The sequence below is a fragment of the Mixophyes fleayi genome, chromosome 1 (genome assembly GCF_038048845.1).
Source record: "Mixophyes fleayi isolate aMixFle1 chromosome 1, aMixFle1.hap1, whole genome shotgun sequence".
Taxonomy (NCBI): domain Eukaryota; kingdom Metazoa; phylum Chordata; class Amphibia; order Anura; family Limnodynastidae; genus Mixophyes; species Mixophyes fleayi.
The window spans coordinates 155,088,224-155,101,965 of record NC_134402.1 but is presented as its reverse complement, the minus strand read 5'-3'; the positions used below and the strand labels follow the sequence as shown (position 1 = coordinate 155,101,965).

The window sequence follows — 13,742 nt, the reverse complement described above, 5'->3', positions numbered from 1 at the left end:
AGGGGCCGGCAAGAAGTGTAGGTAGCGATGAGGTTGGAGTGGTGGTGGGGGGGGGGGCTGTTTAAACTTAACTCTGTAGGCCACGGGGAGCTATTGAAGCAGCTATCATAAAGGGATAGAGGGACAGCAGAGAAAGCAGCAGGAGAGAAAAATAAGGCAGGCAGCAGCATTGATGATAGACTTAAGAGAGTCAGGTAGGTCAGGTTACAGTAATCAAGGCAAGAGATTATAAATGAGTGAATAAGAGTTTTGGTGGCTTCTGCAATGTGAGAGGGCTGTATCTTTGATATTTAAAATTTTTCTAAGGGCTATTTTCCCTGTGACATTCATTAATGTGTTTTGGCTGCATAGCATGCATTCATTGGAATTTTAGTATTGATAGTATTTGTAGAGAACAAAGCTAGCCATGCAGTTCATTATTCACATTTGAATGTGTCTTTTTCACAAGCCTGCTGCAGTGTACATAGTGCACCAATTAACAAGTCTGCAGAATCTAACTCAATTGTATATGTAAGCATAGATATAAATGGAGGAGACTGATAAAATAATGCATGCATTTCTTACTCTATTGGCTAAGCTACAAATACTATACATATATGGGACTTTTTTATACAGATAGTTCTGAAAACCCAAAGGAAAAGGTTTGACACGTACATAATTTATATTTGTTTGATAAGAGCCTCACATCACTATACTGCATATGGTGGACACTGTTTTTTTTCCTGTGTGTAACTTTGTGACTTCCCTCATAATCCTCCTTTGGATCATTAAACTGCCTTAACTTTCACAATCGCATAAATGGATAGATCACTTCTTTCCACAAGATCAATACACACATCTCCTGCTGCTGTAAATATTCCAGTAATATGAATGGCTATTAAAATAGGGACATCTCAGACAAGCAGGAGGTAAAGATTGAATATAATAAGGTTCTCAGTCAAATACACATTGAAAATGTAAGTAATTGTTGCTTTTCAATACTAATGTTGACCACAAGATATAATCACTCAGTGTTTCTTCTACTGTTTCTCACACAGTCAATGAGGGCTACTGCTAAACAATTAAATGAGGAGGGGAAAGGCTGGGTATATGGTAAGGGAAAGTTTTATATATGGGGCCCGCGGCTCCAAATTACAGAAAAATACCTTATTCAAAAAGCCTTAAACCCCAAGAACTCCTGATAATCCTATTCCTCTAATGTGTGATGTTTTACTGAATTAGAAAACATTAATTCATGCAGATACACTTTAAACAGATAACTCCGGGCCTTTGTACATGGTGTATAAAATAAAATGTTTATGAAGTGTAAATCCAATCAACGTGTGTAAACTAATACTTTTATTGATTTTCTTGTGAAGATGTGGACTTCAGTCTGTATATTTATTAACAAATATTTAACACTGGTTTTATGAATGTGATTTCTATTAACCAGTGTTTGGCAATATCATTTGGGCATCATTATCCTTCACTGCATTTTGATGTTACACAAAGCACCTTTTTCATTTTCCTGATAGACTATTTGTAAACTTGAGCATGTTTCAGAAAGTACAGCATTCCCCAAAGCATCACTGAGCCCGTCTTGTATCTTTGAGGAAAAAACATTGGCAAAAGTCACTCATATCTCATAACCATTCCACAGGCATGTTAATACTGGATGTTAAAGGGTATTCGGTACACAACATACATTTTATATGCCAATCAATCACAACATTAAAACCACCTACTTAATAATTTGTAGGTCCCCCTCGTGCTATCTAAACAACTGAACCATCGAGGCATAGACTCCACAAGACCTCTGAAGGTGTCCTGTGGTATCTGGCACCACGATATTAGCAGCAGGTCCTCTAAGTTCTGTAAGATGTGAGGTTGGGCCTCTATGGCTATGACTTGTTTTTCCAGCACATCCCACAGATTGAGATCTGGGGAATTTGGAGGCCAAGTCAACACCTTAAACTCTTTGTCATGTTCCTCAAACCATTGCTAAACAATTTTTGCAGTGGGGCAGTGCACATTATCCTGCTGAAAGTGACCACTGACATCAGGGATTACCGTTTCCATTAAGGGGGTGTACTTGGTCTGCAATAATGTTTAGGTCGCTTGGACATGCCAAAGTAACATCCACATGAATGCCAGTACCCAAGGTTTCCCAACAGAACATTGCCCAGAGCTTTACACTGCCTCTGCCGACTTGCCTTCTTTCCATTGTGCAACCTGGGGCCATCTCTTCTCCAGGTAAACGACACATACGCACCCAGCCGTCCACATAATGTATAAGAAAATGTGATTTGTCAGACCAGGTTACCTTCATGCATTGCATCATGGTCCAGTTCTGGCTTTCATGTGTCCATTGTAGGCGCTTTTTGCTGTGAACAGGGGTCAGCATGGACATTCTGCTGCATATGTGTCTGTGTAGATGCAGACCTGTCAAATTGTGATGCACTGTGTTCTGACACCTTTCTATCATGGCCAGCATTAACTTTTGTGAGATTGGACTAGAGGGACTAATCTTCGATTCCCCACGCGCGTCACTGAGCCTTTGGGGCTCATGACCCTTTCATTAGTTAACCGGTTGTCCTTCCTTGGACCACTTTTGAAGGTTCCAACCACTGCATACCAGGAATACCTTACAAAGCCTGCTGTTTTAGAGATGACCTGATCTAGCCATCCTAATTTGGTGACCCTAGTCAAAGCCACTCGGATCCTTACTCTTGCCCATTTTTCTTGCTTCTAACACATCAACTTCAAGAACTGATTGTTCACTTGCTGCCCAATATATCCCACACCTTGACATGTGCCATTGTGACGAGGTAATCAATGTTATTCACTTCAGTTTTCAGAGGTTTTAGAGTTGGGGCTGATTGGTATATATGGTTTATTTTTGGGTATGGTCCCCTATAATTACACTTCTTAGTGGGTCCTTCAAATCTCGGACAAATGCTGGCTGTACTGCAGAATTTATGAATGCTCCCCAGTTGTAGTTGTGTGCGGGATTATCATATGGTCATCATCGAGGTCAATTCTAATGTGTTCATTGATTTGTCTCCATTTTCTGCAGGGTAGTAAGGTACAAACCAGAGTCGGACTGTTAATGTTGCTGTGTACTTGGTTATCCAGCTGTCCCATTGCTGTCACACATTTCCTTCATAATGCAGCAAATGTGCCTTTTGTATCCTTTTTTTTTATTGTATGTGTCCAGAGGACTGTACATGTGTAAATATAGAGCCATTAACCATGCAGTTATGTTACTTCTATGTGACAGCAGGTTTCATATTCAAAAATATAAATACAGTCAAACCCCCATTTACTTTGTTTCAGGAACCAGTAAAAATTTGGGTAAGATTAGGCTAATGTATTAAAATCCACTTTCAAACACAGTAAGGTAAATCATGCAATGCACTTTACAATTGACCACATTGTGTTGTTTTGTTAAATAGGTTGTTACCTACATCTAAAATGTCTGCATGCGGACTTACTCTGAAAAATAATATCTGTAAAGTGAAGTGATACTTTGAGAACTAAATTAAATGTAAGTGAACAAACTTCTCCAGGATTTTACTTTTTGGGGGGAATTTAATTGCCGGCGATGTGGTGTGCTGACATGGCGCCACGCACATCGCTGGCAAGTACGGTAAACATCTCTGCTCATTTTTCCTTGCTCCGAAAAATGAGCAGTTTTTACAAAAATCTCCGTTACAAAGTGTCTCTGGAACGTCAGTGAGACATTTTGCGACTAGTTGAATTCCCCACTATATGTTTTTTGTTCTGTAGCTTATGTATTACTAAAACATAAACTGCTGTGGTCTTATGAACACTTGGTGTGATGCACAACATAAAATAAAAAATGTTACTGTACCGCAATGTACCATTACAAAAAACTATCGGGTAACTTTTGTGTGTAGAATGCAGAACAAGATGGTGTATAATCAGGGATTTCATTACAATATTAGGGGATTTTTGTCTTTTATTTTTAAATCCAGGAGAGTGTGAAATCGGACTGTAAAAGGGGTTTGACTGTATTTGCATATTTTAAGACATTACTGTTCTAAAATTTATTTTGTTTTTCATTCCTTTCTACTTTATACATACAGAATACAAACACCCTTTGCAATTCTCTAACTGCCTCCCTTCCAATGTGATCTTTATTTTCAATGCCTATATATTATCTATTTATTCCCGTCCGTCCCCCAGGACTTATCAGTCCCTTCTACATTATCCCCATTGGGCAGCTTGCCACGGAAGTTCTGGTCACCTGCATTTTTGTGCTACCCACCTGGCTGCAGGGTGATTTGTAGCTCTGACATGTGCACTAAATTGGGAGACTGACCGCTCCCCTGACTGATCACCTTGCATTTTTAGGTTGAAGGAGGTCTTATTTGGTCCTGAGTTATGATGCCTTCTGTGACAGCTGAGGCTACCCACTGCAGAGGTTTCGCTCCTCATTAATCAGATATAGGTCATCATATGGTAGTAACCAGTGGAACATCAACTAAACAAACTTTATTTATTAATGTATTTCAATGTGTATACAAATTGTCCCCATGTAGATTTTGGAAATCATATCTTCACTTTAGCGTTTGGTCACAGGATTGTTTAGTTTCTTCCTTAGTGACCATTTCAGCTCACAGCACAGATATCGGAGAACCTCGGAGAAGAGGAGCAGCTTGTTCAGGGCTTGTGTGCCTTGCTGCTGGGGATTTGTATTTACTACAATGATAACTCACTTGAAAACAATACCAAGTAAGTTTGTTCTCCTTTTCTCCTACAAGAAGTTTATGATGCATATGCTGATCAGTGCTGTATATATATATATATATACATATTCATATTTGCATAGAGTCTCCTCTTGCACATTTCCATACAGCATGCTCATAATGGTATTGGGGGTGAACCTGGTCCAGATATATAAGACAATTTTATGTCTGTTTCTTTCAGTAGAGAGAGCATGTTTTTGCTTTTTCTGAAAATGCAAACTACTGTTTATAAGTGTGTTCAGGTTTGAAAGCTAAATAATTCCAATAACTGCTTCACATAAATTCTGAATCCACATCTGTGTATTATATTTTTTTGTTTCCTTTTTATTGATTTTTTTTTTTTTCTTTTCAAACTTTTTTTGTTTAGCAGCCAGAATGATATCAAATAAAAACAAACCAGGGTAAAGCAAAGGAGGGAAGAAATGGAAGTGGGCAGAGGGGTCTGACAGGGTTCTACCACATCATTTCATTGACCAGGAGGAGGTCAGAGGAGCTTGCACTTGGTTTAATTAATAATCCTAGAGACTAACCTCAGACATTTTAAAATTAGCTGGGAGAGCGTTAACCTGCTCCCCACCCACGTTCAACAGGACATTGTAAAACTAAGCTTATACAGGAGTATAAAAGCATATCTTCTTTAAAAAGGTTATTTTCATTTGCTACTGAAGCGTGTTCTACAAACTTTTCCCAATAGGATCTCTTGCCTTCTCTTTTTTTTTCTTCTGTAGATATCTTGGCACTAAGCATTTTCTGACTGCTATTTTACCCTGCTTGGCAGCTCTGTAAGGAACCTATATGCTCAAATTGCATACATTATACCATCACGGTCACTCTGACAGTCCGAATGTTATAACTGCTATAATGCGGGAGATGCCAATCAGAATAGCCTGACTGTCTGTGTGTGTTGACATATATCAGTAGCTGCTTTGTTTAAAGGCTGGTCTTTCCTTTAGAGAGATTGTAACATCGGATGTTAATGAGAAAATTGTAATGTTTGGCAAAATAAGTTATCGAAGGTTCTACACAGTTCTCAAATGGTGTTACAGTGGTTGCTTTCTGTTATTACAATTAATTGTGATTGTCTCTTCAGAGAGAAGTTGAAGCAGTTGATAGAGAAGAGAATTGGAAAAGAAAACTTTACCGAAAAATTGGGTTTCATCACCAAGCATGAATTCTATTCAAAGGCTGCCCAGAAACCTCAGCCGAGTTTTTCCAGTCCTGATCACATGATGTTTGATCATGAGTTCACCAAATTAGTTAAGGAACTAGAGGGTAAGCACCTACATGCTGATTATTATTTATAGCAGCAATCCCACATAGAAGGTTTTATTTAAATAGCGAGTTAAACTACCTTTTAAGCATGCATCTGTTTTCATTTTTCTTAGTTGCCCTCCAACAAATCATAATCTCCGATTTAAATCTCTCTGGAGGTCAGAGAAATATGTTTGTCAGGAACACACAGATTCAGACTCTCAGCAGGTCATGTGATGGCAGACGGGGGAGCAGCTTACAGTGCCAACAGAACCCTGCCTCTTTGCTCACTACATCATCTTTCATGTGACTGTTGTTGCCATGGTAGTCACATGGCACTGTAGAACCTGCAGTATCATAAATAAAATGGCAACCTAAAGAAACAAACCAGTTAAAAATGATATTTACCAAGTTTCTTCTTAAAGCCTGTCAGTGATTTGTGTAGAAAAAAAAATACATATTTTAGAGATTGCTGCTTTAATTGGACTACCATGGAAACAAGGACCATTATAAGCTGTAAGAAAGTACTGTAATGCATTACACTATTGTACTGTAGGTAGCGTGTCGAATTGCACTAAATAAGTGAAAATAAGTTGACACAACCTCTGCAGGGTACAAACTTAAACATGAAATATCTCCATATTTTAATTGGGAAAAAATAAAATTCTTAGTATGACGTGCGGTTAAGGTTTATACTCTCCAGAGCCATGGGCTCCTCTAAACTGCCAACTGAGCACTGAGAAAATAAAGGATTGTTAGAACGCAAGGGAAATCTGTAAGAAATCTAAACACTCTCATTTTAGAACTTCCATTTTCAGAAATAGAAAACGAGGGCTGTTTTTTCTACTATGATTAACATTTATTTATATAGCGCCAGTGTTTTTGGAAACACAATTCTAAAACGAAACTGGCAAAGAAATAAAATGGCCTTGCTCACAATCTTACAATCCTTAGACCCAGAAAAATCTCTGATAGAACAGAACTGCTGATAAACTGGTCAGATACATAAAGTAGAACCCACATATCTCTGCAAAGGACCTGCAAGGTTAAGCTCATTATCATTGTTTATTTGTAAGAAGCCACATAACTCTGCAGGTCTGGACAGTAAGATGCAGCTCACAAATCATACAAAGCCTCATCGTGAAATGTATAGTCTGAAGTATGCAAAATAATACTTGGATATTCCAAAGACTTTTGGGTCCAAAGTGCTGTGGACTAATAATACAGAAACTTAACTTTTTGGCCACATCCACAAGAAATACATTTGTAGAAATACAGTAGAACACCACCTTGCCAGCTGTTAGACATGGGGTGGTATCTGTTATGCTTTGCAGTTGTGTGTAGCACAGGAATTACTGTCTAGGTGGAGAGAACAATGGATTCAACTAAACATTGCCAACTCCTAGAAGCCAATGTCCCAGAGTTTGTGAACAATTAAAGCAGAAAAAAAAGTTTGGCTATTTCAGCAAGGCAACAATGCAAAACACATCAATCAATCATAAGGACTAAAAGATTTAGGTTTTGGAAGTCCGTCCCAATCCCCAGACTTAGATTATTCAAGATATGTTTTGAAATCTCAAACATTCAGTACATGTAAGAAGTCCAAAGAAAATTTCAGAGCTACAAGATTTCTGCAAAAAAAGAGTAGAAAATTCATAAAGCAAGAATAGACTGCTAGCTGGTTACAAGAAAATATGGATGCTGCAGTTTCTGCTAAATGACTTAAATGGCTCAAACTTTTACACATGCCAGATTCACTGATAATTTTTTATTATTATTACTATTTTAAATGCAGCAAATACATAGTTATTGTGCATTAAAGTGTGCAGAAATATGTCATGTTTAAGTTTGTACCCTACAGACACACACCACATACATACACCGATTCAGCAGACTTCAGAATTACTGGCACACTTGATAAAGATTAATATTAAAAAAAAAAAAAAAAGAAGCACTGCAACGCAGAGTGGGTGTGTCTAATGATGCACTTTAGGGAATTACTTGTGTATAAATGTTCTTGATTCTTGCTGCTGATGTGTATATATAAAATGTATCTGTGTGCATTTGCTAAGAATGGAAATAAACTGTTTTCCTCTTTTGTATGTACAGTGGTCATTATAAAAGCCATCTACAAGTCCAGTGAAGAAGACAAGAAAGAGGAGGAAGTTAAAAAGTCTCTGGAGCAACATGATAACATTATATCTCACTACAAAACTGTCATCCGGGAACAGGTAAAATGAGAAACGTGAAGGCTGCAATATGGAAAAACATGAACTACAAAATGCACTTTGGCAGAAATGATGTGCAAAAGTAGCTAAAAGTATTACTTGTAAAAATGTTGTTTTAAATTAAATATCACTGAATTGAATGCATTATGAGAGGCTTTATCTGTGTGGCGTCTGTATGTTCTCCCTGTGTTTGCGTGGGTTTCCTCTGGGTGCTCCGGTTTCCTCCCACACTCCAAAAACATACTGGTAGGTTAATTGGCTGCTATCAAAATTGACCCTAGTCTCTCTCTGTATGTGTGTATGTTAGGGAATTTAGATTGTAAGCTCCAATGGGGCAGGGACTGATGTGAGTGAGTTCTCTGTACAGCACTGCGGAATCAGTGGCGCTATATAAATAAATGATGATGTTTATTGGAGAATGCCTGGTTTCTCCAGCCCAAACATCAAATATAGCACTTTGTTTTGTGCAAAAAGAACTTGTTTCCTCATTTTTTTATTTGTGTGGTGTACCCCGTCTAATATCTTCTAGAGTAGCACTGTTTTTGTACACATTGATGAAGATCCATAAATTATGTAACCTGCATTTTATTTTGTAGGACATACAACTGGAAGATCTGAAGCAAACCGTTTGTTCTTTGCAATCTAAAAATGAACAATTCCAGACTACTGTCTCCCAGCAGCTGGCCCAAATTCAACAACACAAGGATCAGTACAATCTTCTCAAGGTACAACTAGGTATGATGGTTTTTATACATTTTTTTTTTATTAATTTGTATTCCTTCAGTGGCACTATGGTAATTTATGTATAATAGGATGATAGTAGACTGTCCTCAGGCAGTTTGTCTCTTTCCTAGTTGGGTGGGATATGAACTACTCAGAACTTATATCTCTGAATAGTTTTCTGGAGGATCTAGGACAGCCACAATCCTCTTGACTCATGTAGAACCATTCCAAGATGAAAGGGGATTATTTTGCCGCATGTTACATCCTTGGAAGCCCATAATGTCAGTTAAGTTGGTTTATCATACTTTGTTGTTTTCCCTGAAGTGGTGAAGGATTTAAATGTAAATGAAAAAAATCCCCTTATATTTTTTGAGTATTTTCTGGAAAAATTGCCGTACAATACCACTTAACCAAGTATCCTTTACTCTGATAGCCCTTGTTTTATTACAGATCCATTCACCATCTTCTGCTTGTTTTATAATAGGAAAAGATAGCCAGCATCACAACGCTCATAATAACAATGCACAAATAAACGGGTTCCAGTCTGAAGAGGTCAGTCGGTTAAAAGAGGAAATAGAAGAATTGAAAAAACAACAGGAATTGCTACAAGGAGAGCTTTCAGAGAAGAATGTATTGGTAGAAAACTTGGTAAGATTCATAGTAATCTGGTTTCAATGATGAAGAATATTATTTCTGATTTTATTATCATTTTTAATAATGCATATAGCATAAATAGCTTCTCAGCCCTAATGTTTGGGCGACCTAGTCATTTATATAGTCAGTCATTTCCAAAGTCACAAGAGCTGACACTGAGATTCAAAACATGATTTCCTGGAAGTATTTGGGTTAAATATATCAAACCTTCTAAACAGGAAAAGTGATTCTAGCTATCCCTTTCTAGAATGTACTAGATAAGTAGAATCTGATTGGTTGCTATGGACAACACCTCCACTTTTCCTTTTTTCAGACGGTTTCATAAATCTACCCCTTAGTGGTTTTCATAACTGCAAACTTAGTTAATTGGCTTGATAGAGGAATGCAACAGCTGCCATAAGGTATGGGTACACCATGTAGGCGCCTTACTGCATTTCATGTGAGCAACAAAATGTAACCCCAACTCACTTTAAGGCATCCTGTGGGTTTGATTGGCATGAGTGGTAAATCCTGTTGTGTCTAGCAGCACAAGTTAGTAAGAGTAGGGGGTGGGGTTTGGCAATAAAAAAATATATATGTTTTATCAGAACAGTCAATCAATGATAATATACCAACTTAGATAATATTTTCAAGTTTTGAATATTTCAACCACTTTTTAAATGCTGACCATGTAGTGTTATTGACATGAATACCAAGCAATCGGGTCACCATGTGTGGCCCAAAAAGTAGCCCAATGCCCTATAATAATGATATTGAAATGCACTGAATCATGCCTGTAAATCTGGGTGGAAGATGACCACTATCAGTCTGTGTGTGTGTGGTCATTTTCCTACCGCATTAACGGGTCACAGTTATGCCTGAAAGCCTCTATATATTTGGCCTTGTGTAGCTAAATTAAAAGTATTTCAAGTAGACAATACCGTCTCTTAATTATAAAATGCTTCAACCAGAGCACCTGGCATAAGACGCTGGTACAATGTTTATGATGGCATCTTATGAGCAGTCTATGTAATTTGAAAACCCTGTCTACTTGTAACAGCAAAACAATACATGAACATTTCTGTAAAATACATATATAGTGTTCGGAACCCCTCCAGCCGGCACAACACAACCCGGAATCTACTCTGCCAGTCAGGTGTTCACTGGAGCCCCTGATGGTGGGGACAGACTGGGCTGCAGACTGACAGAGGGTCGTGAAGTGTGTACTGGCTGGGGAGAACCCAAACAAGCGGAGTGGAATCCAAGCAGAGGTCAGGGGCCGGCAGCAGACAACAGTACCAGTATACAAACTGAGGTCAAGGGTCACGAGCCGACAGGGAGGTCGGTATTCAAGCCAGAGGTCAGGGTCACGAGATTCACAAGCAAAGTCCAAATCTAAGCCAAGGGTCATACATGGGTAAACAGCAAGTCCAATAGACAGGAACAGGGCAGAGAGCAGGTACAGCAGACTGGATACAGAGACTATAACCGGCAATGAGGCAGCAGACCTCATTGCCTTAAATACAAATACAGACCAATCAGGAGTAGGATACACTGCTGCATGCTAATTGCTCATACAGAGCAGGGCCAATCAGATCTTGTCCCTGAAATACACAGATGCAGGCTAATGCCTGTAAATCAGACCTCTAATTAATCAGCCCACAGGCTGCCTGTCATGCGCCCGCCTACCGCCGGTACGCAGCGCTATAGTAGAGGCGTCCGGCCGTTGCCCTGGTGACGGCCGGGCAGGAATAGGAAATGACGTCCCAGTCGTCAAGGTGATGGCCGGGACGCCAGGGGGAGCCAGAAGCGAGCCGCCGCGGCTGTGAGTACCGCCGCGGCTCGTGACATATAGCACATTAAAGTAAGGTTTTGGTGTTTTTGTTTTCCCAGAAGTGCAGTCAAGCAGCTGGTCAGTCAGAACAAGTGACTGGAGTGTCTGAACAAGCTGTGGAGCTGCAAAAGGTATTGTTCCTTTGTCATCTGTACATTACCATGCCACCTATATATTCCATATTTATTCAAATGTAAAAGGATGTGATACGTTTATTTGAAAATAAGGCACTATGTTGCTGACCTGTGCCTTAGCATGTTTAAAAGAATTGCCATGGTTTATACAATACCATGGTTTATTGGTTTATACAATATACATCAAATTCTTTTAAAAGCAAATTTCAATGCTAAATGTACTTAAAAGCATATACTCCAGCTGCTGTATTTTTTTTTTATTGAATCACAAATTTCATATCAACATTCAGAGTAAAAAATCAAGATGAGATTGGCATTGTGCTGGTCCTGCCTTATTTTAGAATAATGTTCCATCATATTAAATTAATTAGCATCTTCCTTTGGCTATGGGTGGAGATTGCAAATGAGGGATAGGAGACTGATTTTAGTAGGCAGTTTACACAATGTAAAAACAAACATGACCCATCTGTGAATTTATGATAACTTAATTGTTTAAGTTCCTTTTCACTTTAACACTTACATTTTTTGTGCTTCCTTATTTAATCATAGGAGATGGAAACACTAAGATCCCAGCTACATGTTCAGTCTGCAGAGATCAACCGACTACAAGCAGAAAGAATGGAGCTACTTCAAAAATTAGAAGTCAGTGTATGTTTTCTTTATGCATCTGTCATGGTGACAATATTTCTGTACATTGTATCTCACTTGACCTATAAATATACATGTTATTCTACAATGACATCTTGTGATAAAACTGAGAGAATGTCAGAAAGGCGTACATTTGTAAGCGTGCACAGAGTCGGTTACACCGATAAGACACTTGTGCTAGTATTCTGGATGTACCTGTATAATGGTGACAAAAACAAGTTGATTTTGGTCATTGTCTTGTTCCATATGTCTTTGCTTGGTCCTCTTCATTGTGATACCAGGGGCTCTGAATACTTTCTTTCTCCACCGTCCCCAGACTCCAGTGACCGCATCAGGTGACCATACAGTACAAGCTGCTTCCAAAGATAATGCCTATGAAGAGAAAGTGGCAAGCTTGCTGCAGGAGCTCAACTCTTTAAAGGTCTGTCTGTTTTACTAATTTCATTATTTAAACCAAAAATGTATAAATGAAATTGCTTACTAACACCGGTATATAATCTTAGCACAGAAATAGCTCTTTACACCTTATTTTGCAAACCATACCTTTGAAAAAGGACATCCACTGGGATATAAACAAATTTGACACACACTGTAACACGTAGCCCAGTCCAACGTATTTGGGTATATGGCCTGAGAGAAACGGTATATAAATTCTTTATTTAAAAGAGAGTAAAAAAATAAACACAGCTTGCTATCTCCAGGGCACTGCTCGCTTATTAAACAAACTATTAGCTATGGGCACGCATATGGAAAGTACCATACCAGATACTGTGGAGGTGCTTAGCTCACCTACCTCACTTTCCAAGATGACTTCCATTTGCAGCTGCATTCCCCATGATTTTGTGTCAAACAGAAATGGCAACAACACAGCCAGCTGCTGCTTGCTCATAATGTGCTTAACAACTAGGCCAGTGGTTCCCAAACTTTTGCAGTTCGCGGTACCCTTAGAGTCTCCAAATTTTTTCAAGGCACCCCTCCAAAATAATTACTGAGCAGTCCTGTTTTAGAAGTAGTTGGGTCAAAAAATTGAGGCGCGCTGCCCCCTCTGCATCCAGGCGCGCTGCCCCCTCTGCATCCAGGCGCGCTGCATCCAGGCGCGCTGCCCCCCCCCCTCTGCCCCGCTGCCCCCCCCCCCCCCCTTCTGCATCCAGGCGCTCTGCCCCCCCTCTGGATACAAGTAAAAGTTGTGTTGTTTTGCAGATGCAGCGGGACGAATACTACATTTTGTAACCACCTTTTGTTTTTATTGTAGGAAGAACAAAAAGCAATCTCTGAGGAGAAGTTCACTTTAAAACAGGAGCTAGATGCAGCTCGCAGTACAACAGCTATTTTACAAGATGACAAGCTGAAACTAGTGCAGGAGGTGGCCGAGTCCAAGAAGGAACAGGATGATCTTTTGATACTCCTGGCCGATCAAGACCAGAAAATCCTGAACCTGAAGAATAAACTGAAAGAACTTGGACAACATGTAAGTCATTTAAATCAGAAACATGGAAGGTGTATCACTATTTTTATTATATATATATATATATATATCTCG

At 39.0% G+C, this 13,742-nt stretch overlaps 1 protein-coding gene across 5 annotated transcripts in view; it reads left to right on the top strand.

Annotated features, from left to right (window-relative positions):
* The window catches only part of USO1 (USO1 vesicle transport factor), a 49,152-nt gene that overhangs the window by 30,893 nt on the left and 4,517 nt on the right, over window positions 1-13,742 (top strand). For 4 of the 5 annotated variants that reach the window (XM_075202031.1, XM_075202067.1, XM_075202049.1 and 1 more), the window contains 10 exons: window positions 3,056-3,166; window positions 4,619-4,737; window positions 5,842-6,023; window positions 8,112-8,233; window positions 8,827-8,965; window positions 9,438-9,601; window positions 11,480-11,551; window positions 12,104-12,202; window positions 12,519-12,623; window positions 13,455-13,670. In XM_075202031.1, the coding sequence (XP_075058132.1) occupies window positions 3,056-3,166; window positions 4,619-4,737; window positions 5,842-6,023; window positions 8,112-8,233; window positions 8,827-8,965; window positions 9,438-9,601; window positions 11,480-11,551; window positions 12,104-12,202; window positions 12,519-12,623; window positions 13,455-13,670 (1,329 nt within the window). The remainder of the gene's footprint in view (window positions 1-3,055; window positions 3,167-4,618; window positions 4,738-5,841; window positions 6,024-8,111; window positions 8,234-8,826; window positions 8,966-9,437; window positions 9,602-11,479; window positions 11,552-12,103; window positions 12,203-12,518; window positions 12,624-13,454; window positions 13,671-13,742) is intronic. The other variant, XM_075202040.1, reaches the window with a different exon arrangement.